General features: G+C 36.2%; 3 protein-coding genes across 6 annotated transcripts; all 3 read right to left on the bottom strand.

The window, feature by feature from the left end:
• Positions 1-5,681: 5,681 nt before the first annotated feature.
• LOC147290191 (E3 SUMO-protein ligase SIZ1-like) lies at positions 5,682-17,804 on the bottom strand. 4 transcript variants are annotated; one of them, XM_086235556.1, is made up of 19 exons: positions 17,424-17,804; positions 17,221-17,326; positions 16,738-16,818; positions 15,974-16,016; positions 15,604-15,682; positions 15,189-15,351; positions 13,608-13,738; positions 13,170-13,238; positions 12,815-12,902; positions 12,618-12,693; positions 11,817-11,890; positions 11,360-11,467; positions 10,705-10,866; positions 9,479-9,583; positions 9,310-9,390; positions 8,070-9,216; positions 7,065-7,250; positions 6,844-6,926; positions 5,682-6,598 (listed from the first exon to the last, which is right to left on the bottom strand). In XM_086235556.1, exons 2-17 carry the CDS (start codon positions 17,242-17,244, stop codon positions 7,108-7,110), a joined length of 2,574 nt encoding a protein of 857 aa, XP_086091682.1. In that variant the 5' UTR covers positions 17,245-17,326; positions 17,424-17,804; the 3' UTR covers positions 5,682-6,598; positions 6,844-6,926; positions 7,065-7,107. The 4 variants fall into 4 exon arrangements, with proteins under 4 accessions (XP_086091682.1, XP_086091683.1, XP_086091681.1 ...); XM_086235557.1 differs by having other exon boundaries at positions 6,844-6,916; XM_086235555.1 differs by having other exon boundaries at positions 5,683-6,598; positions 6,844-6,967; positions 17,424-17,803.
• Positions 17,805-19,179: 1,375 nt separating this feature from the next.
• On the bottom strand, positions 19,180-22,620 carry LOC147290190 (transcription factor GTE6-like). Its single transcript, XM_086237071.1, has 9 exons — positions 22,434-22,620; positions 22,226-22,351; positions 21,664-21,879; positions 21,350-21,427; positions 20,472-20,696; positions 20,222-20,320; positions 20,028-20,086; positions 19,655-19,805; positions 19,180-19,536 (listed from the first exon to the last, which is right to left on the bottom strand). Exons 2-9 carry the CDS (start codon positions 22,349-22,351, stop codon positions 19,309-19,311), a joined length of 1,182 nt encoding a protein of 393 aa, XP_086093197.1. The 5' UTR covers positions 22,434-22,620; the 3' UTR covers positions 19,180-19,308.
• Positions 22,621-23,363: 743 nt separating this feature from the next.
• On the bottom strand, positions 23,364-24,334 carry LOC147290189 (uncharacterized). Its single transcript, XM_086237746.1, has one exon. The coding sequence runs from the start codon at positions 24,271-24,273 to the stop codon at positions 23,521-23,523; it is 753 nt and encodes a 250-aa protein (XP_086093872.1). The 5' UTR covers positions 24,274-24,334; the 3' UTR covers positions 23,364-23,520.
• Between the last annotated feature and the right edge of the window lie 491 nt (positions 24,335-24,825).

The following is a 24,825-nucleotide window of genomic DNA, read 5'->3' as shown; positions in this document are numbered from 1 at the left end:
AAGTCATGGTATGACGCTTCTAAAGTCATACAATAGAATTTTTCAAGTCATTCCTTAGGAAATCTCAAGTCGTTCCTTAGGGCATCTAAAGTCGTTCCTTGAGAATTTCAATTCGTAGCTTGAGACATTTTAATTGTTTATACTCTTGATGTATTTCAAATTGTAGCTAGTGAAATCTCAAGTCATAGTATAACGATTCCAAAGTCATACCAAAGAGTTTCTCAAGTTGTCATTAGGGAATCTCAAGTCGTTTCTTAGGACATCCGAAGTCGTTCCTTAAAAAGTTTAATTCGTTGCTCGAGACAATTTAAATTTGTATACTTTTGATGCATTTCATATTGTACCTAATGACGTCTCAAGTCAAGTTTTTACACTACCAAAGTCATATCCTAGAGATTCTCAAGTTGTTTTTTAGATCATCCGAAATAATTCTTTGAGAATTTCATATCATTGCTTGAGGCATTTTAATTGTTTATACCCTTGATGCATTTCAAATAGTACCTAGTGACATCTCAAGTCATGTTTTGACGTTTCCAAAGTCATATCCTATAATTTCTCAAGCCGTGCCTTAGGGCATCTCAAGTCGTCCCTTAGAGCATCTGAAGTCGTTCATTGAGAATTTCAGTTCGTAGCTCGATGCATTTTAATGGTTTATACCATTGCTGCATTTCAAATTGTACCTAGTGATATCACAAGTCATGTATTGACACTTCCAAAGTCATGCCTTAGAGTTTTCTATGTTGTGCCTTAAAGATATCAAGTCGAACCTTAAAGCATTCCTAATCGTTCCTTGAAAATTTCAAAGACATTTTAATTGTTTATACTCTTGATGCATTTCAAATTGTACTAGTGACATCCCAAGTCATGGTATAATACTTCCAAAGTCATACCATAGAGTTTCTCAAGTCATTCCTTAGAGAATCTCAAGTCGTTCCTTAGGGAATCTTAAGTTGTTTCTTAAGGCATCCGAAGTCGAACTTGAAAATTTTAGTTCGTAGCTCAAGACAATTTAATCGTTTATACCCTTGATGCATTTTAAATTGTACCTAGTGACATCTCAAATCATGGTATGATGCTTCCAAAGTCATACCATAGAGTTTCTCAAGTCATTCCTTAGAGAATCTCCAGTCATTCCTAAGGGCATCCGAAGTCATTCCTTGAGAATTTTAGTCTGTAGATCGAGACATTTTAATCGTTTATACCATTGATGCATTTCAAATTATACCTAGTGACATCTCAAGTCATGTATGATGCTTCTAAAGTCATACCAAAGAGTTTCTCAAGTCGTTCACTAGGGAATCTCAAATCGTTCCTTAGGGCATCTAAAGTCGTTCCTTAAAAATTTCAGTACGTAACTCGAGGCAATTCAAAATTTTATACTCTTTATGCATTTTATATTGTACCTAGTGACATCACAAGTTAAGTTTTTACTCTTCCAAAGTCATACCCTGGAGATTCCCAAGTCGTTCCTTAAAGCATATGAAGTCGTTCTTTAAGAATTTCAGTTAATTGCTTAAGACATTTTAATTATTTATACCATTAATGCATTTCAAATTTTTTCTAATGACATCTCAAGTTATGTTTTGACGTTTCTCAAGTCATATCATAGAGTTTCTCAAGTCATGTCTTAGGGCATATCAAGTTGTTCCTTAAGGCATCGCAAGTTGTTCCTTGAGAATTTAAGTTCTTAATTCGATGCATTTTAATGGTTTATACCCTTGATACATTTCAAATTGTACCTAATAACATCCAAGTCATGTATTGACACTTCCAAAGTTATACCCTAGAGTTTCATATGTCGTGTCATAGGGAATATCAAGTCGTTCCTTAAGGCGTCCCTAGTCATTTCTTGAAAATTTTACTTCGTAACTCAAGACATTTTAATCGTTTATATCATTGATGCATTTCAAATTGTACCTACTGACATCCCAAGTCATGGCATGACGCTTCCAAAGTCATACCATAGAGTTTCTCAAGCCGTTCCTTAGGGCATCCGAAGTCATTCATTGAAAATTTCAGTTCGTAACTCGAGACATTTTAATCGTTTATACCCTTGATGCATTTCAAATTGTATCTAGTGATAACCCAAGTCATAGTACGATGCTTCTAAAGTCATACCAAAGAGTTTCTCAAGTCGTTCCTTGACAATTTCAGTTCGTAGATCGAGACAATTTAATCATTTATACCCTTGATGCATTTCAAATTATACTTAGTCACATCCCAAATCATGGTATGACGCTTCCAAAGTCATACCATAGAGTTTTTCAAGTCGTTGCTAAGGACATCCGAAGTCGTTCCTTAAGAATTTCAGTTCGTAGCTCAAGACATTTTAATCGTTTATACACTTGATGCATTTCAAATTATACCTAGTGACATCCTAAGTCATGGTATGATGATTCCAAAGTCATACTAAAGAGTTTTTTAAGTCGTTCATTAGAGAATCTCAAGTCGTTCCTTAGGGCATCCGAAGTCGTTCTTTAGGACATCTGAAGTCGTTCCTTGAGAATGTCAGTTCGTAACTCGAGACAATTTAAATTTTTATACTCTTGATGCATTTTATATTGTATCTAGTGACATCGCAAGTCAAGTTTTTACGCTTTCAAAGTCATACTCTGGAGATTCTCAAGTCATTTCTTAGAGCATCAGAAGTCGTTCTTTGAGAATTTCAATTCGTTGCTTGAGGCATTTTAATTGTTTATACCATTGATGCATTTCAAATTGTACCTAGTGACATCCCAAGTGTATTTCAATAAAGAGGAAATTACATATTTAGTCCAGTTATTTTATACCTAGTTTAATTTTAGTTCATAATCTTTTTTAAGTTCTATTTTAGTCCACTAACTGTTTCACTTGTTCAATAAAGGTCCAAATTTGTTTTCTCAAATTTGGTCTACCTTTTACCCTATCAAATCTCACCCAAATTCAACAAACATATACTTGTTTTAAAGCTATGCATTTCTTCTTTACAACCATATAAAGATCATTCAAATTGGAGTTCTAAAACTCAAGATAATTAACCACAAAGTAGGGTACCCAAAACTGCCAATTTTTCAAACTTCACTCAATCTCAATTCTCTTAGATTTTAATACTCTAAATTTTTTTTTTATGATTAAGAAATGATGAAATATAATTTATACTTCAATTATAATTGAAGAAAACACAACCCAAAGGATTTAAAGTCATAAATCTGGACTTTTATTGAACAAATGAAACAATTAGTGGACCAAAATAGAACTTAAAAAAGATCGTTGAATAAAATTGAACTACGTATAAAATAAGTTGACCATATCTATACTTTTCTCTTTCAATAAATGATCGACACGCAGTCCAAGTTGATACTCTTCATAAGCTTTCTTTCACATAGTAAAAAGGATATGTCAGTAATTGTACAAAGTCTTAACAAAATCAAGCAAGTTGTCAAAAAAAAGTTGTGACCTAATCTAAAAAGCAACATATTAAATTAGTAGTAAAACTAAAACAATATTGAGCCTTACTGTTTTTTTAAAACATTAGTGAAATTTGGTATTTAATCTAAATTTTTTAATTTTTATTTTGTGGTAATTTCATACCTCTGTTACATATTCTGAAAAAAAAACAAAAAAAGATCGTTAATTGCTGACGTGGTCATTATGAAGTGTCAACCTGACTTTTTTTTAAGCCACGTGTGCAAAAAAATAATATAAAAAACTTTTTAAAACATTACAAAAAATAAAATAAAAATAATATTATTAAAAATATAAAAAACCCCTTAAACAGCCAAAATCGTAATCCCTTTTTCCTCCCTGCCCTTACCTGCAGACAGTCCTAGTTCTGACGACATCTCTTTGTCGATGACCTCAAGATTAAGTTGATATTTTCACTTCTAAATACAAATACAAACCGAAAATTGAAATGCATAAGTTCCCATGGCTAAAAAAAAAAATAGAATGGGAATTTGGGTGAAGCTGCAACGAAAGAGAAGAGAGAGAGAGAGAGAGAGAGAGTGAGAGATAGGGTCTTCCGGATCGACAGAGATAACTTGTTGGAACTCGGACTGTCTATAGGTGAAGGTGGAGAGGGTGGGGAGGGAAGAGGGGTTATGGGTTTGGGATTTTTAGTTTTTGTAAGGTTTTAAAGAGCTTTTTTAATTGTTTTTTTGCACACGTGATTTCAGAAAAAAAAAAAAAAAAAAGTCAAGTGGACACTTCATAATGGTCACGTCAACAATTAACGATCATTTTGACGAAATGTGTAATAAAGTTATGAAATTATCACAAAATGAAAGTTGATGAATTAATTTGCAACTTTTTAGAATCGAGGTACTAATTTGAAAAATATGGTATAGTTGAAATACTAAAATGTAATTTACTCTATTTAATTAATTGAATTAAAAGAAAAAGCTCTTGGCCAATTAATTAATTGAATAGTTTCAAGTCCCACGACGTATGTACCAAAAAAAAGTTAAAGAGTTCCCGTCACGAAAATGCAATCATGGGTTCTATCATATCTATATATATGTATGTGTTCAATGGCTATCAATTGTGTAAATGATATGGAGAGTAAGAAGGCGAGTTTGGCCATGGTGCTAATACTATTTGTCTCCACCTTTGTTTCTTTTGTCGGCAGTAAGAATCATGAATTAGTGCCCAGCAGCAGCGATGATGGCAATGGAGTTACTGACAGTAACAGTAACAGGGTAGAAGTAGAAGGTGATGAAGATGAAGTAGTTAGCAAGAGGAGTAATAGAGTTGGGTTTGGGTGTAATGGTGCCCCATGCAATAGTTGGCTCCTCCCTTGCAAAAATGGGTGTTACTGCATTCCCTTTGGAATTTTGCCTCTTGGGGTCTGCGCCGGTATCTGTTGTAACTTGTAACACTACCACTAATTACTAAATCATAGCATCTCAGACTCTATCTACATATCAATTCAAATGTTTATAAAGGAAATACCCACACTTAAAGGGGTTTAAATCTAATATAAGTATTGAATTTACAATTACATTATATATGTACTGATTGTAAACCACATTCAACTTATCAAGCCATATGTTTATCATTTTATTCAGATTGAATCAAATCAGATCCCTTGAGAGATTAATATAGGATCAAAATTATCCGACTAATTATATTAAGTGGCATCAAATTATTATTAATCATTACTTCTAATTCATATTTGATTTATTAGACTAACCCATCATCAAATTGAAATCACTATCCATATCATATGACCTATAAAAAAGATTCATAATCCGTTATTGTGGTTGATAATTAGCAGGGGAAAAGCCTATTTGGAAGGTACGAAGAACTTGACAAGAAAATAGTAGGGAGATCGATGATGAGTTTTGATTTCTGTTTTTTCATATATACCTTGTGTTAATACTTGGGTACGTTTCTTGCAAGTAATGGAAGGGTTTTGCAAACGGGGTGTATTCTTAGAGAGAGAACGTATGCAATATTGTTATGGTTTTGTTTAGATATGTTTAACTTGGAAAGCATAAAAATGGTGTACGCGACCAAAAAGAGGGCACAAATATGGTGAGGCTTTTGTTGCTTGTTTTTGTCGGTACGTATGGTATGTCACAAACAGAGGAGGCATATCATCCCAGCAAAAATACATTCAATTCTTCTTTCTTTTTTTAAAAATTTTTGTGGAAAAGAATACATTCAATTCCCATCACAAAAAATGTTGTTCAGTGGTTATTTATAAAGTTTGTAACATGGTTCATAAGTCATATTCCTGCAGTCCAATTCAATCCGGCTGCTGCTTTTCAAAGATGTCCCCTGTACGTACTCTAACACAAAATTCAAATTCAAAACAAACGTACCCAAATATTGCAGAAACATCACATAATGGAAAGTGGGGAATATGATACATTTTTAAACAGTTAAACACTTGAACTAATCTATTAGCACTTTTGCATACTTCACCTTGGCATCTATCTCTTCTTCCCGTCTCTGTCTAAAGTCACTGCAGAAGAAAATGGTTAGGCATTCATCTTGTACAGAATCAAACATGTGTAGGGTAGGGGAATTTCCAAATCATTACTATAATTCCATTCACTAATGCAATGGTTCCCCATTCCTGACCTCTTACAATTGAAATACTGCAGATTGCTTCATTGCATGTTTATTTCTTTCCGGGAATAGAATAGACAAGCGATGGATGTCCTTTATGTACCACCTCATCCAATATTTCCAATCAATAAACAATATAAGAAAGAAAATTTCATCAAGCGGATCCCCTTCCCAATACCTCCCCAACTCTAAAGAAAAATGTTGAAAGCACCCACTCACTGCTACTCTCATTTAGTACAAGTATTACAGGTTAGCAAGAGCACATTAGGCTCAACTAATAACCTTGCAGATCGAAATCCTTTCTATTTACGGAAGCATCTTTGCATGCTAAAACATCTAAAGGTTTCAAAATTTGTTTGGTCAAGGTAGCACATGAAGAGCACCGTTGTGTCAGTTACAATGGTGAGGCTTCCACTATATCCAATCACTAACAAGTGGTGGATAGAAATTGATTCTGTTTTATGGTATGGTATTTGCAATTCAGAAGAAGCAAGTCAACCTGCACTTTCAAGAATACCACCAAGTAGAAAAGAAATAAAGTTACCTGAGAAGAGAAAAAGAAAATTGTGTCAGAAAATCTATGTGATTGAAATTAGTCCCTCCCAAGCATGCAAGTGCATGCACATACACACATGCAATTCAGCTGACTTCTATTTTGTGATGAATCTCTTGAGAATTGAGATATTGGCGTGTCAAATTCCATCATACACAATGATATCTATGATCCAGGATCTTGAGATATTAGCAGATAATGAAACTTAACAGTAAGGATGAAAAATTAGAGCTCACCATGAAATAAAGTGGTTCAAGAACTGCCGATAAGAGCAAGAGTGAGGTGAGAGGTCATTGCAATGAATAGGCTCTGCACATGGCTGAAACCTTGAATTTACAAACATGAGGATGCTTGCTTATCCTATAATAATAATAATAATAAGAATAAGAAATATAAGAAAAAAAATACACGAGCACCAACATCAATCCAAGTAAATTTTGAAAACTGAATTGTGTACCCAGTAGCTTCTTCGATGTAACTAGGAAAAGCAGCAGCCTTTTCTAATCAGAGTCGGAATCTACAGACAGATACACACGTTGTCTCACAGATCGTGGCTGACGAGGAAATGAGAAAGGTCCATCTGACAATTTCCTTGAATCTACTCTGTTAGACCTAGCTTCATCATTCATATCCGTAATTAAAACTGCAGAGGATTCATAATATGAAACATCAGCCCTTAACAGACGTAGGAAAACATTAAGCTACTCTTTTTTTTTATAACTTCAAACCACATAAGAGTCCTCCATCACAATTCTTTATTCAGTGGATATTAAAGTAAAGCAAATAAAATATTCTTTACAAATGCTTAGTCACTACCCAAAACAAACATCTAATCTGAAAAAGGGGGGAAAAACGATAAAGCTTCATAGCACTTCCACACAGATCCCAAACGCATATTTAGGCTGGTACAACCTGAACTTTGCCAAATATAATTTGCATATTATTACAACGTACGGATTTCACCTGATCTCTAAAAGTACTGAACAAGATCAATACCTGGCCAAACAAGTGCACCATACAAATTCTACTTTCATGCATATGGATATGGAAGTGACCTTTTTTTCGGGCAAGTTACAAGATGGAAGCGGTTTTTTCATATTATAACTTAAGAAATAAAAGGTTACTGATTGACATCAAATTGATACTCAAGTCACAATCTTATATCAATTATAAGTAGACAGACAAAAATACTGCACATTCACCATAATTTTGCAATTAAATTTCAAGGTAGATCCAGGCCCATTAAAGACCAAGATGAAGTTTTCTACTGAAACTTCATTACAAATTACTGGACAGTTCATGCCAAAAAAGAGGTGAAAACATTTGAAAATAGTAAATCATTTGTTACTATTTATTTCAGAGCATTGTACTCGGACAGAATACAAAATTCCAGTATTTCATCAATAAGTAAAAATTTGTTCAACTTTCAACAATTACAACATTAAATGGATGAAGATTTTACCTTCGCTTGATCCACACTGGTTTCTCAATTCTACCCCATTTGTAGCTGCAGGTTCAGCACATACGTTAATATTATTGGGAACACTTTCACCGGTCATACCAAGCCTAAGAGAAATCCAATCCTCACTATTAATGCCATTTGATACTGGAGCCTGTTGTTGAAAACCAGGCTGCTCCAACAAACTAGAGGGCTGAGTTGGAAGAAAATTTTGAAGCGAGGGGTCCTCACTAACAAAGGCCAAAGGATTATCAACCAAGCTGTCATCGAAGTCAGCATTGGTATGGGAAACAGAAGAGTTTAAAACGTGTCCGCTTGGGTTTAGATTTTCCTCTGAAACCAATGTCTTACCAGTCATTGGAGCTGAACAAGGCTCTGATGATGTCTGCTCCAAATCAATAAAAGCATCTGAGAGATCTGAATCTGTACCAAATAATTGGAAGACAGGATCTGCTTGAGTACCCGAAGGATATGGATACTGAGACATCCCAATACCATTGCCATTTCTATTAAAGAGACCCAAACATGAACTTGCAGACGCATTAAGAGCTGGATCTGGTGCATACGAGTCTGAAAAGCCAGGGGGTGCAGACAGAGAACACCCACTGCCACTTACTGGGAAAGTATTGTAGGTACTTGGAGAAACCAAGTTGTCATTTTCTTCTTCCGAGTCACTAAGAATAATGATACTGGCATTCCCAGCTTGAGTAGAGCCACCATTCACAATTAAAAATGTTGGGTCCAAATTATGAGCAACTGAAGTGATTTCGTTGCCATCATTAGTGGAGACATCAATATGTCTAATGCGGTTCTGATTCATAATAGGGTCTTCATCATCTCTGCCACTTCCTGTGGAACTGCTGCTCATTGTTATAACCTTTTGACCGCAAACCTGAAACTCTTCATCTAATGGGTCATGAGGTCCACTAACTTCCGTAGCCCCACAATGATTATATGTAAATCTACTATGTTCTTTTGAACAAGATTCCAGCTTGACCTGCCTTGAGATTTCCAAATCCATACCAACACATGGAGATCCATAGGGCAAATGCCATTGTGCAAGATCACTATACTCGCCTTTTTTCTTTGCACTCCAAGAACAATCTGGCTTCACATTGATCTCTGTAATGTCTTCCCCACAATTCCGCATCTGTCCACCAGATAAACAGTATGAAATGTCTTTGATTCCATAAGATTTCACGAACACTATATAAAGTCAGATAATGCCCACTAGAGAAACTACCATGGTTGTAATGCGATTGAAATAACGGTCAATGATGATGTCCTCCAAGGAGTAGTTTTTGAGGCATATGGGACATTGCCACTGCAACCATAGTGCAACACTTAGTCATATGTGCAGATTTGTAAAGAAACAAATATAACAACTTATAGGTATATAGTGTATGACTTGCCTTCCTAGAGCGTTGGTTTAGCTCCACCAACGTTTCAAGATCAAAACAACCCATGTGGGCACAAGGTTTGAACCTGCCAGCTACCTTCATTCGACAGCCACTCATCTGCCAGTTACATGTAAACATTACCCCATAGGCAGTGTTGTCTATGAGCTCTACACCACAAACACGAATCTATATAGATTTGCTTTACTGATAATTTTACCAATCACTTTAAATGAAATCATTGTCATTAACAAAAATAAGCAAAGTCAGTTGACGCATGTGGTTCAACCTCGTAATTAGGCCCATGGCCCGCTGACCCAGAGCTCAGCCTGGTTCGGGCCCACGAAAGGGCTGGACCAGCCCAGCTCTTCTAATAGAAGCCTGGGCATGAGCTATGATTTCAGGCTCAATCTGACTGGGTCAGCCTGCTTGGGCCAAAATACCGTGAAATTAAGTATATAAAAAAAAATATATTAGCAAAAATACTATAAACTTATTATATTTAACTAAATAAATATATACAGTTAACAATTACATAGTTTGTAGATTTGTATGTTATAAATTATATACTACTTGATATATAAATTAGCCTTGTCACCCAATATATATATATATATATATAAAATAAAGAAAATTGGGCGGGCCTATGGTCCGGCCTGCAACTTGCGGTCTATGGCCTGTGACTCGCGACCTGTGGATATGGTTGTGGGCTGCACATTGTCATTGGACCAGACCAGCAAGTTGAATGGTAAATGGACCTGGGCTCTCTTCCGGTGGCTGGCCTGACCATTTGACAAGGCTGACAAGCCATATGGATGGAATGGAGGCCATGTTAAAATATGATCAGATATGAGTCATGACGTTCCTAGGATTCAAAGGGTTTTGGACCACATTCCCAAGATACGCAAAAGGAAACCAGCCTTGATCCCTTGGACACTGACTACTCTCCTAGCAACAGTTTCAAATCAAGATCTAGACTAAGCCATTTACCCGCTAAGGATGATCAAAACTCAAAAGAATAAGAAGAAAAAAAAGCTTAATAAGCCCAATATTTGCAGGCAGCCCCAAGATGCAAGCAGCTTCCAAGCATTCTAAATTTATAGAACTTGATTTAGACAACTGCATAATTGATCCAATTACTACTCAAGCTTGAATAAGAATAACATCAAGTACAAAACATTAAAAGGCACATTCAAGTTAAAAGGCTACTACAATATCAAGAGAAATTAACCATCACTTACAGGGCAGCGGAGACTAACTGATATTGAGTCAGAAATCACTTCCAAATCACTATCACTATCCTCATGTGCCATTGCAGCCCCACCACCAATGCAACGACGAACTCGAGCAAGTGCATCTTCAAAAAGCTCACCATCTGCTTCTTTGGGAATCAAGTTGAGAACCTTGACATTAATTGGACAAAGGAGAAATGCAGTTAATAAGATACCAATAATCCAGATTTGTAGCTTCCCTGTCAACATCTTGAGTCATTTTCTTGGAATTTAATATTTAAATGATAGAGAATTCTCAATTTCTCATAACTTTTGTATTTGTATGCTCTGAGATTTCTCTAGGTAGGTCCAGTAAAAGATATTGGTATGTTCATGGGACTTTTTCATGTGAATCTATCATACCAATAAGCATGAACATACCAACCTAGAGTCAAAGAACATACAAGTATTTCACGCTCATGAGACTTATTATTTCATATGTTAAGGAACTGTTGTTACAATACAGAGTCAAAGACAGCACATTACAGATAGATGCACATTCCATGCATGCATGAGTAGCACCCACATCCTATTGAGTGTGCTAACCAGTTCCTCTCACCATCATAAATTCCATGACTAAATGATTCTCTGTCAAAATAACTTGTATGAAGAATCAGTGGTGTACCTGCTGAACAGTTTGTCGCTTTACAAGTCTGACACCAAAACAGAAAACACGATCATCTCCTCCTGATAATGAAATCTTATTGATTCCCTCACCAATGTATAATGTGATCTGACAGAAAAACAAAATTAAATTACACTGAAACCTAGAATGACAGAATCTAATTATAATTAAAGTAAATAGTTAAGTAAATTTTTTGATAAATAGGTAAATGTTATTAAACAACTACCAGAGGGGCTACAGTCAATGTACACAACAATTAAAAAAGTAAAGGCAAAATAATTCTACAACATTACAAAACGAAAGATGGAATGTATGGTAATCCAAAAAAAAGCATCCTCAAGAAAGTTGCCTTAATCTCTACCAACAATGAATAATGCAACAATGACATGTGAGTTGCCTCGGATTACAATATTAACAAACACATTAACACATAAAAGTAGAGGTGAAATAGACTCACGAGTGCTCCATCATCACGACCATTAACACCTAAAAATTGCTGTACAGGTCTATTAACTGCCCTAACACTCATACCTGTAAATAGGGTACAAAATAAAGTAGATCAGTGGGGATTCATATTTAAATTTAAAGGAACAGAACAATTCCTAGGTTATCCAAGTTGCCCTAAATGGAAGGCCACACTCAACAAACATGGCTGGTTTATTTCTTGGGCATATGAGTAGAGGATAACTGGCCCAGCTATTTATATGAATTTTCATATATCTTCAACATTTAATCTGCATACCACCCATATTCAGATAATGGGGCTACATGAGTTAGGCTTCACTCAAGAATTTCATATTTAAGTTGCACTATCGAGGTAGCAGCTATATTTTGGGGTTTCTGGAAGGGTTTGGCTTTTTGGAGGAAAAGGTTACAATATGCAAAGGCTGAAATGGAGAGGTGGGTTTGAATAAGATAACTACACACTGGTTATCAATTGAGCCAAAAATGATGTGTTAGGGTCCAGGAATACAATTTCAGACAAGAAGCCAATGCAGAATATCGAAATTTGTGAAATCAAGAAAAAACAACAAAGGTCAGGACCACTGTTAGCTCAATTCAAAGGCAGAGCTTCATGTGGACTACTAAGGGGTATTCTCATTTTATCTATCTTACAAGTGTGCCACTCCAGGTGACTTACCTCATAGTACATTTCTGCAGCACACCTTAAAGATTGTCTTAAAAAAGGAAGGGGGGGGGGGTGTAGGAGAGGGAGAGAGATAGAGAGGGAGGGAGAGGGAGGAGGGGGGGCGCATACCATTGACCTTTAAATCTGCATATCGTGGCCATTGCATCCTAAATGAAACACTATCATTGAGAAGTATGCACCAAGCCTGTATAATATACAGGTACCACATATAAATAACTAACTTTCAAAGAAAATCCTCACTAAATGAACACAACTTATCAACAAAGATAAGTATCACTTAACACACTAACCAAAACGAAACAAACCTGAATTTCATATTCATTATTCTGAAGTTGATCTCTATTGGCTCTGGAAAGTTGAAATGTTCTCTCCACATTCTGAGTTGGATTTGTACTGAAAACAATGATAATCATATTAAAATAAAATGTACCAGAAAATATGACTTAAACAAGATAAATACAAAGAATATTGCAACTTCTAAATATAAGTAAACAGTTAAGACTTCAAGAACCTATTAACAAAATCTAGGAATTCAACATCTTTGAGCCAAAAAAAAAAAAAAAGACATGAAACAAAATATAATTCATCACAAATTCAGCTTTAATGTGTGTGTACATGTATGAGAGAGAGAGAGAGAGAGAGAGAGAGAGATGAAATTACCCATCAAATGGAATATTTGAAGCAACTAATTTCACTGGAGATAGCAGATCTACCACAGTCACCCAAAAACTGCAAATTGGATATATGCAAAAATATAAAGAACCTCTCATTTGGGGGAAATTAACATTAAGTAATAGGATGAGCTCCCCCACACCAAAAAAAAAAAATGATTACCAAATTGAACCTAAATTCCAGCATAAGTGTACAAAATTGAATGATTGGTAAAGTTTCGTATTCAATAACCTTCCTAATCTAGGTATTAGGAATCTAATACATATTAAACGCAACTAATGCATGTTTTAAACCATCCATCATGTCTTTACAAACAAATTATAAAGTATACCTTCCATGTAGCAAAACAACAACAATTGGAACTTTTTATTTTTGTTTCAGATAAAAACTCATTTAAATTAAAATTGGAAAATGCACAATACATACGGATCTGCTCGTTTGAGACGACACATTTCACAGTAGAATAGAGGCAGAACTGGTGGATTACAATCCATTTTATTCTCTGGAATAATAACACAACCAATATGTTGCTGAACTTGACACTTTGGATCCAAACACTGCAGATAACATATACCTGAATTAGACATGGCCCAATACTTTGTGAGTAGATCTAGAGAAGATTCAAATGACCTATGTAATACTTACAAACTCACAAGTAGATAATGCAATGACCCATAACAATGCACTATGCAGATGAGGGAAATACGTGAACATGCATAAGTAGTTCCTAAAAAAAAAAGTAAAAACAGATTAACTGCTCAATTGGGGGGATGGGATGAGCACCAATCACCAAAATAAAAAAGAAAGGGTAAAAAGATATTGAAGTGTATTTTGGTGTAAACAAGTTTGGTGGAACCAGAGGCCAAGTGCTTGACTGTTTAAGAGGGCAGTTCAAGCTTAACTAGTTTAGGAAGGATTTCAGGTGGCTCAGCATATCAAAACAAACATGTTCATCAACCTCCATTTATGTGTGAACTCTCATATCCTTAAGAATGCAAATGACTGATTACAGTATACCCCAGAAGCAATGTATGGCCTCATAATATATTTCAATGTCTCATCACAAATGTTTTCAAAAGAATAGAACTTCAGGGGGCAACATTAATACTAATCATCCAAGCCTCTGACAACTTGCTGTTTCTGCAAAAAGGTTGGGAACCCTTGATGACTATGAAGCATAAAGGATCAAAATGGGAAGTTTTGAGGAAAATTATTGTAGGGGGTACAATGAACACTTGGGGGGTATTCTCATAAAAAATAAAACACTTGGGGGGATCAATAGAAATTCTCTTAACTGAATTATATTAAGTACTTCTGTGTTAGCAACTGCATTATTCTACCTTAAATCTTTAGTCTTTCTAACCTGGACCCTAAGATTTATAATGTTGATCCTTGCATTTCTTGAGCTTAGCATATTAATTGAGCATTAACATTGAATTTATTTTCACTCGCTCATTTGGAAAATGATGCCACCAGTGTCTGCAAGCAGAGATTTTCCATAAGCAGCTAGTTCCTCTAACTGCCCTAGAAGTACACCACCATCTTACAACTAAAATGATACCCAACAAAATAATTGAACTTTCCACAGATTGTAGGCAATCAAATCACCACTGAACTTCGTAAATGGCATCAAAGTCCCCAATTCGTTCAGCACCATTTTGATCATTCAACACATGAAGTTTAAAAACATAGAATAGTTTGCTTGACATGTTAGCTCAAGCCTTATGACATAGATGTATGCTGTCAAGGTTATTGGTCCCACCCCCTCCTTTTTTTATACTCACTTTTTTGTTCTGATAGTTATTGCTTTTATAAACTCCAATTCAGCAATAGAAATTGAAAATATAGAAGAAGAAAAAAGTATCAGAACAATTTGAATTCAATATGAAATGGATGCTGAAGTGCTCCTGCAATTCATACAGACCTGAAGAATAAACCAGCCAATGGAGCATACGTGGAAAAAAAACTAAAAAGGATTTATATCATCCTAAGAAAATGTTACAAAACCTGTATCATTGACTCAGTAGACAATGAACTTCCACAGGGGCAGCAGATCTTCACATCTGGATCATTAAAAATTTTAACTTCCCTTTTAGACTTCACACTGCAGGTATCTGAACCACTCTGCTCCCTTGTTTCAGAATCAGCTGATGGTGTAATCTGCATTTTCCTGGGACAGGACAATAGACATTGAAATTCAAACGACCATGAGATGGAGAGACGAAAATAATTACACAGATCTCCAATCTCACAGAGAAGGATACAGAGGATTTAGAAGAAGGCACATGAATCACAGAATCATATAAGACAATCAGTAATCACAACACATTTTATAATAAGAAGGTTTAGAAATGGAATAACAAGAAGGGGAAAAAATCTTAACATGGAACATATAGACAAAAAAACTAACAGAACGTAGCACCTGTAAGCTTCATTAATTATTTCTGCTACTCCTTTCTTCTCAATGAATTTTTTCTTTGACAAACCACGTGTATTGGATGCTGCACAGAGTTTACAAACATATAAATGAACAACGGACTTGAGTCTGAACTTGACAAATTTTTCAGGAACCAAGTCAGAAGATAAACATTTCAGAATAAAAATTCTAAAACAGCTTTAGAGACTATTGTGCTAAACACCTAAACCTAAATCAGCTCCAAGTGCCACTAGGATGTACTACTTCTTGCGTTGTGCTCATAGTCAACCATTGCAATTTGGGAAGAGGGACACAACCATGGAAGTAAACTAAATCTTATCTGGATTGAGGATGATGATGTGGTTGAAGAACTTACTTTCTTCATCTGAAACTACTGCTAAGATTCTCTCAACCAGATCCTGCACAGAAAAGAGATGTTTAATAAACAGTTTACCTCCTGTAACAGAAATAGATGAATCAAAAGCACTACATCACTCAATGGGAATATGTGAGCCAGGAGGTTCTGGATCAACAATTCTCAACATGCTGTCAAGCATAATTGAAAACATAGAAAATTAAATTAGACAGTGGCTAAAAGATGTCTGATTGGAAGCTGCAAGGAAAATTTAACCAAGGGAAAATTAAAACTGTAGGTCAATACAAGATTGTAGCAAAATATGACAAACAAAGAAAGACTTGGAAAACGCATTTCTAATTAACTTATTAACTTCAAGGCAACTAGTTTAGTCATTTGGAATTTGATTCAATCGGAATATCACACAACACAACGCAGTGCAAACATCCTATAGGTGCAGACCAACATATCAAACACATGATGAAGAACTGAGCATTGTACAAATAGCCAGAAAATCTCTTCTGAAAGGAGTAGAACAAGGATGACATACTTAGAAGAGAACAAAAATGAGCAACTAATGGAATGCACAACAGGCATCAATGATTTAAGTCCATTATAGACAGTGACTCCTTACAAAGTACATTCATAAAAGTGACCAAATTCATGAGATGTAACTAAGAGGGTAAGGAAAGAAGAAGCTAACAATAGCCAATCTCTAGAGACAGGCAACAATTGGAAAGTACCGTAGGGGAATGCAAACCAATCAATATTATCTAACAACATACCTGCTTCCTCCCTTGCTTTGAAAGACCCAGCTGAGTCAGAACATCCTTGAGCTCTTTAACTCGAAAAGATGCCAATTTTCCCTAGAGGTTAAGCATATACATCATATTAGACAGGAAAAAAATCCCATACACTCGTACATAATGGCATGTGTGTGATAGCGTAGACCAAACAACAATACAAGAAAGTAAAGACCAAAGCAAGTAATTCGGCTATACAGAATGGGAAGCATAAGACTTTGATCACATAGTAACAAACAGCCAGACTGAATTGGCTTATTATGTTGGCCTAACTGAATTATGAACAACTTACCAAGAACAAATTTGATGTCTTGGCTGATATAGGCAAGACTAAAGACTACACTACCCACATTACAATACCAAGACTAACCAATATTCTCTGTCAATTTAGAAACCAATTACAATACCCACATTAACAAAGCACATAATGTTAAGTTAAACTACAAAAAATCAAGCTAATTTTACCTTGCACTGAGATACCAAATCCATTTCCTTATGGTCCCAAGAAACAAATAACAATTATTGAACCAATTTTAACTCCAAAACCCAGCAAACTCAGCCCAACCTGAATCTGAAAACAACAATAATGTTAATAAAACCAAATTCCAACAAAATCAAAACAAAAACCCAACCCACATGGGATGGAAGTTAAGAAGTCGCGTACTCACACTGAACCAAGGAGATGAGTTCGTGTGACTCAGTGACCGAGTTTGCTTCACTCAGCTGCTTTGCTGCACAGTCATGCGGCATCAGCGACGTTCTGTTTTTTTTCAGCTTATAAAAAGTCTATGACCGAGACTTGGAGGACCGTACTGGGCGGACGTGAAGACGATTTATGAAATCCGGTTTTGATTCGGCGTACAAATCCGGGTTCTGCTTCGGTGCTTCGTGCAGGTCTTAACTGGTTTTGTTGGCGATCTCTGATTGGACAGACTAGCGTTATATGTACGATGAGAAGCAATCAGTTGACATTAGAAGTGTCCTGTCGGAGACATCATCATTCTGGTCTCAGTTTTGCTTTGCCGCCATGGAGTCTCGACCGTACAATGTGTCAGTTCCTAAGATTTTGTTAGTGTTATATTCGCAGCCGGGGATTGGTGTGAATTGCACGATGTGATTCATTGAATTTGGCTTTAGGTAATAATTTTATAGAGTAATGACAACCAAATAAAATCTCTAACTTTTAATCTGTACTTTTTTCCATATAATATGAGTCTATTCTGAATCCTATTTTTGACGAAACCATTCATATATAGTAATTTTCAACTTTATAGGACCATTAATTAAGATTATTAATAAAATAAGATCATATTCAAATGAAAAAGACTTCTCTGTCACTGGAATGCAGGTCAAAATTTTGACTTGGCGTCACCGAGAGCTTGGTATGGTCACTGAGTGCTCATTAGCAGGTTACCAAATGCTCAATCATGTCGCCGAGTACTCGGCATTGTCATTTTCTCCTTCTCCTGAGCATTTGGCATTGGTTTGTTGATTTCATGTCAAGTTTTAACTCTGGTCCAAAATTATAGAGTTAAAACCTAACATTCAACCTTCATAGACCTCATTCTACACCCTAAAATCGTAGGGGGTAAACCTCTAAGAAATACTCTAAAAAATCGACGAAGGAAATAATGTCGAGCGCTTATTGTAGCACTCGGTAATTAGAATAAAAATACTACCAAGTGCTAAAAATTCACCGAGCGCTCAGCACTGTCAAATAAGAAAAAAAAAAATGATGTATCTCATTTTTATTGGGTCGGATGCCAGATTCTCTATCCAAATACAAAGTCCAATTTAACACATAATAAGGATGGCACTTTTCAAGCTACAAATTTGTACTTGTACACTCCTCATTATTTCTATGCTTTTGTACTTGAATACACAAAAGGAGAATGATCGTATGAAAGTCAATACCCTATAATAAATACATATTTAATTATTGTTAGTATTTACAGATAAAATAAGAAAAATAAATTTTGTTTTTCGAATAAATACCAACCGCCCCCTTATATTCTTGTTGTTTTGTATTGTTCCCATTTTTTAACATCCTCAGGAGATCATACAGTTTGGGACCTGAGTCCTACTAACGACTTCAGATTAATATAAACCACTCATAAGGAATAATAACTCATGCTTAAGAACTAGTATGGCCACGTGCAATTAACATAATTAACAACACAAAGATCATCGTTGTAAAATGTCAGATGAGACACTACAAGTAAAACTATAAAAGTGGTCCAAGGCAAAGCAAATTGAATTGCCCAGAAGAGAGAGAGAGAGAGAGAGAGAGAGAGAGAGAGAGAGAGAGGACATCTTCTAGTCTATATTCAGGAGATTCAGAGGCAGACTTCAAAACTGGACTTTGGTTGCTTTGTTGAGAAACAGTCGGCACCTAAAACATGATTGCTTTCCCCATTTTCCCAAACTTCCAACGCTGTTTTCTGGCTCTTGGAATTGCTCCCTGAGAACCATTTCCGAAATCGAAACTGATTTCGGAAACTGGATTGCAGCCAAAACCACAACCTGAATGCAATCTCCCATGGCACGACATGATCAAGCAGAAGGTTTTTTAGTCTTTTTATTGGCAGTTTTCGCAATGGCATCACAAATCTCTCTTTTTCGCTTGTTGTTAATGATGTTGTTATTGTTATTATTATTTTTGATACTGTTGTGGTTATTAGTGTTGTTATTGTTGTTGCCACCCATGCTTGCTGAACTCTTGCCCTGAACTTCTAAAGCATCCTTCACAAAAAACTTCAATCTCCACAAGGTAGATTCAGTCTGCAAAAGATATGAATACACTCAACAACCAGTTGTTACCAAGCATACAGTAAAAGAATATGAAGTATGAACAAAAGAGAAGTTACACAGCAATCAATGATCAAATATAAATGGTGACCTGAGTGTCGATGTCAACGTCCACCACTTCAGCAGTAGCTTGAAAACCTGGATTATTTTGCGCAACAATCTCCAATGCCTTGCTGAGAGCCTCAGGCGACAATCTGGTGAGGGCTACCCCAAGATTTCTCTTCTCTTCAGTTGACATTTTTCTGAAACAACGTTGACAAAATTAGATAGGTTGCTGCAGAGTCATTCGCATGCAACTCATTCATGCACAAAAACATACAGTCACTCTTTCCCTCCCCACAGACCATTTGACCGCAGCATGCATACACACATCACTAGATCCATATTTGAAATAAATTTTGATTTTGTTGGATCAACATGTAATATAAAACATAACATATTTAGATAATATGTTACTGAACAACCTGCACTTCTGAACAACCATTTCTCGGAGTTCTTCCAAATGCACATCAACCTCATAAAGCTGAAAAGAAGACATCATATGAGTTATAAACAAAGTCCATTATAAGGTAGTGGATTTTAAATTGGAAATAATCTATAAGGCTTCCTTTCAATATTAATCATATGCACATACGAAGGTTGTTAATTTCTAACACACCTCGTTACTTAAATCTCTAGCCATTTTGGCACGAGCAGCCTCTTCAGCAAGCTGCATATTTAACTGTGCTTCTGCCTCCTCCTCTTCTAGCCTTTTTTCCTGAAAGTATATTGCTTTGAAGTTATCAATCATCAAAATATAATTAGCCGAGATGTTTTAATACATGTCTTCCACCAAACAAACAACATTACTGAACCCCAAATCATAGAGACTATCGGTCTAAGAAAGAGCACATCATGTTGGGCTATACCTCTTCAGTAACTTTAGGAAGAAGCTGCAGCCACTTCTCCTCAAATTTCGCCAGCAAAGTTTTGGCCATAACATGAACATCACTTCTCTCATCATTATATTTCATCGCGTTTTTGAAAACTAACCTCACATCAGAACATATCTCCCGAATGTTTTTATATCCAGTACCATCCTTGGCTTCCATTTGATTTTTAATTGTACTGAAATCCATTGGCTTGTCAATGACCTAGAACATAACATACAACAGATTATTTATATACATATACAGAATAACAGTGAGTTTGGATTGAGAGATAAAATTAATTTTGTCTCTGTTTTTTCAGGGCTATCCAAACTATAAAGTTAAGCAAAATTAAAATTGCAAAACACACTGGAAATGTGATACAAGGAGTAACAAGGCAATTAAGCAACAGGCTGCCAGAAGTCAGTAGATAGGATCTTTAATAACAAAGTCACAACATGCAGGCAATAATTCCAGTTAGTTATTATGACCCAATATAAAGTCAACATTTGAATCATTATAATATAGCGCTGCCCTAAAACATCCAAGACATTGATCACATGAGGGGGCCCGGATAATATTTTTTACTTGACTATCATCAAAGTCAACCCCATAGTTCTTTGTTAGACATGATACTTAAAATGCATGAATACACTCTGTCTGGGACTTGCCATGCCAAACACATCCAATATTGTATTAAGGCCTCATGCTTGTTTAACTACTTCCAGAACTCACCAGTAAATACCAATAGTTTCAATCGAATGAGAGTAATTGGAAGTTTGGAACAACAATAAATCCATCATAACACCTTTACACAGAATAACACAATTAATACTTATACCAATCAGATATAAATTTGATGAAGCAATGAACTTTACCTCATAATAGTCGTGTAAACCAAGACCTTCTACATCTACAGGTTGCAAAAAGGGCCATGCCCACTTGTGTTGTGTAATCTGATGGCCAAGGCAAAATATACACCAGAAAATTAACTTGAAACTCACTGATGCAAAACGTCACACAAGAACCCGTGCACACACACACTGTTACTTTTAAGCTAAAAGTAATTGATAAACACAAATTTTTCATACAAGGGGGGAGCCAGCGATTTCAATTGTTGAGATCTCAAGGTGGAACCATGCACGCATACAGCACACAGAAAATACAACTAGATGGCTAATGAGTCGATTACCTGACGCAATATTGTCCCAAACTGGCGCATAAGTTCTTGCATTCTCTTTGCAGCAGCTGCTTCCCTAGACACTGCATCTTGCTGCTGCTTCTTAATACTTGGGATATGTTTCTCCTTATCTTTATCCTTCCCAGTTGAGCTACCTTTACATGCATTCAGCTGCTTTTTATTCGTAGTCAAGTAAAACTGCTCTATCTCATTCACTCTTTGCTCAAGCTGCAAAAACCAAGCAAAAAGATGGTACTAATTAACAATATTACATAAATGTCTAGACCTCCACAAACAACCACCTCATGATCAATCACACAATGTAACAATTTAAGTTAGACCCAACAAATACAATTGCACAATCACTCTTCAAACTTGAAAATCAGCATGATTACATTAAGTTTCATAACACATAAATATCTAATTACATATCGACCAGCCCAATTACTAAACAGAAATTGGTAAATTTGTGATTATTGAAGACAAATCACAAATGGGTATCATGAAACATGTGAATGCATTATCTACCGTGATCAAAATCAACCAAAACGAGAGCACAACTAGTTCCGAATACCTTATCAACCTTCACGAAAATGTCATCAACGCGATGCTTGAAGGTCTCCGTTTCTGCACCATTGCCAGTAGAATTTACTGGTCCGCCATGTATGACATCTAGAACTGGCGCCTCCATTTGATCCATCTGATGCACAAGACTGAAATATAAGGTGATGATGTTTTGCTACTAAGTAAGTATTAACTGGTTAAACCGTAAATACACAAACCAGTACGTAGAAAACAAGAATTTGATGCGAAGACGACGACGGAGCTGAAATTAGGTTTGGGCAGAGAGTCTGTGTCAGTGTGTACGAAGGTTTTTGCTGCGAAGCCAACCTAGAACTCCTACGACGGCGTCGGCTTGTTTTCCACCCTCGTTTGTTTTGATGGTAAAAGAAGTTGTTTCTCTTTTTTTCTTTTCTTTTTTTTCACTTTTATTCTTAGATTTAAAGTTCCATAATTTCCATTTAACAAAAATAAATAAATAAATAACGAAAATTTTTGATAATTGATAAGTTTATCTATCAAAGTTATTATGATGATAATTAAATGGTTAAGTATTTTTTTTAATGTGATTAATTTTTTCTAATGATTCTTAAAAGTGAAATTAAAAAATGAATGTTTAGATCACATGATCATATTTTGAAATAACTCTAACAATGTGTATCTTATTTGACCTAAAGTAAAATGTCATTCACTTGAAGCTCTTTCTATATTCATGTTACTTGAAGCTATTTCTATATTGATTAATGTTGTGTTATTGTTATTTATTGCACTCAACTTAACTTAACTTCATTTATGTGTTCAACGTGTATCAAAATTGACTTGCCATATATTCTTCTTCAATAAAAGAAAGCTTGCCATTTATCCTACTAATCTAGAAGGTAGCCACCCCCGTATTATATTGAAATTTTTTTCTTGAAGAGTAACTTTGGATATATGTTGAATTAGGTAGGCATCTAATTTTGAATGCTCTTGATACTTCAGCTTACTTGACTTCAACAATGAAACCACCAGAGAGTGGTGAATGCTCCAAGCTATTTTTTAATAAAGAAATTGATTTTTTAAAGATAAAACAAGTATTATGATCGAATTTTCAAAGATAAAATATATTATTAAAACATGGCACTCCAGAGAAGGAGAAAAAAAAAGAGCAATTGTAAATGATTACAATCTTATTTAACAAAAAAAAAAAAAAAACTCCTTCTATACATGACCAAGCAAAAAAATCAATAATTTAAAGGACGAAGCAAGAAAACAAAATACAATAATAATAAAACAATAGAATTTCCTCCAAGTCCACGCGGCATTGTATCAAACGACGGGTCGTGGTGAGGGAATACAACCAAACGACGCCTTGACCAACGCGCTCACGAGGTGGGCCCTACACCTGAGCGGCCGAAGTAGACTCCAGTGGTGGTGGTTGTGGCCCCCACTACCACTACCACCGTCGACAGCCAATTCACTTCCCTCGGCGACCGGGAAGAGCGGTTTCGGGGCCCGCAGGCGACCCTGCCGCTTCTTGATGTCGCTCAGCTCCATCCTCGGCTGAGGCTTCGACAGCGATCCGATCAGGACCATCTTGTGTTTTCGGGAGGACTTGCTGGTCTGGTACCGGCAACCGGCAGTGGCCGGTGAGACTGCTGACGGCTTGGAGGCGGTCCGGAACCGGAGCGAGTTGGACCGGGTCGTTTTGGAGAAGGAAGCTAATTTGGCTGACGGGTGGTCCGATCGGAAGCTGTGGGATTTTTTGAAGGAGTTGGTTTTGAAGAGGAAGAGGCCGTTTCGTGGGTCCCTCTGGACCAATTTGGGCTGCTTTGTTGGGGGATTGTTGCTGAGGGTTTTGCCGCAGAAGACGATGGTGGCGGTGGGACCCAGTTCTTGGGAGTCGAGATCTGGGTCGATGAGGAACTCGAAGAAGCTGTCTGGGGTGTCTGGGTATTTGCGAGGGGAGGAGTAATTGTCGTACTCGTCGTCGTCGTTGTAGAAGTTGCAGAAGGAGAGGGTGTCTTCTTCTACGACGTCGTAAAGATCGTCGTAGTTGTTGTTGTTGTTGGTGTCTTCCATTTTGTTGATGGTTGAGGGAGTTGGGTAGGGAAAGTCAAAGGTTGTGAGAGGAGTGAGATGAGGTGGTGAGAATGTAAGGAGGGAGTGGGTTTATATATGGGTTGGAGTTTGAATTGGTAGGCTCCGAAAATGTGTGTGTGTGTGTGTGAGAGAGAGAGAGAGAGAGAGAGAGAGAGAGAGAGGATGGTTCCTTATTAAGCAGGTTAATTAGTGTAGGCTTTATGTTGACCCAAAAAAATAAAAGTAATTAGTAGGCTTTCTAGAAGTAGGAGCGTTGCGTTGGTGCTAAGGCATCTGGAAACGAGGGAAAATATATAGGGTGAGTCATGAGTCATGACTCATGAGCTACTAGAAGAGAAGTGCTCAATCACCCGGGAAAATTGGTCTTTTCTTTTTACCGGTAATAACGGCATATTGCAATTTGGTTTGCTGCAAAAAATTGAATAATATATTAATAATGCCCGAGGATCACATTAATTAATCAATTATATTTCAAGTGATGTGTTAATTAATAATTACTCGTAATAATTGATACAGCCATGATCTTTATTT

The sequence above is a fragment of the Dryas octopetala genome, chromosome 3 (assembly GCF_963921425.1).
Source record: "Dryas octopetala chromosome 3, drDryOcto1.1, whole genome shotgun sequence".
In the NCBI taxonomy this organism is placed as follows: Eukaryota; Viridiplantae; Streptophyta; class Magnoliopsida; order Rosales; family Rosaceae; genus Dryas; species Dryas octopetala.
Note: the sequence above shows the minus strand (reverse complement) of the source record. Positions and strands in the feature narration are given on the sequence as shown.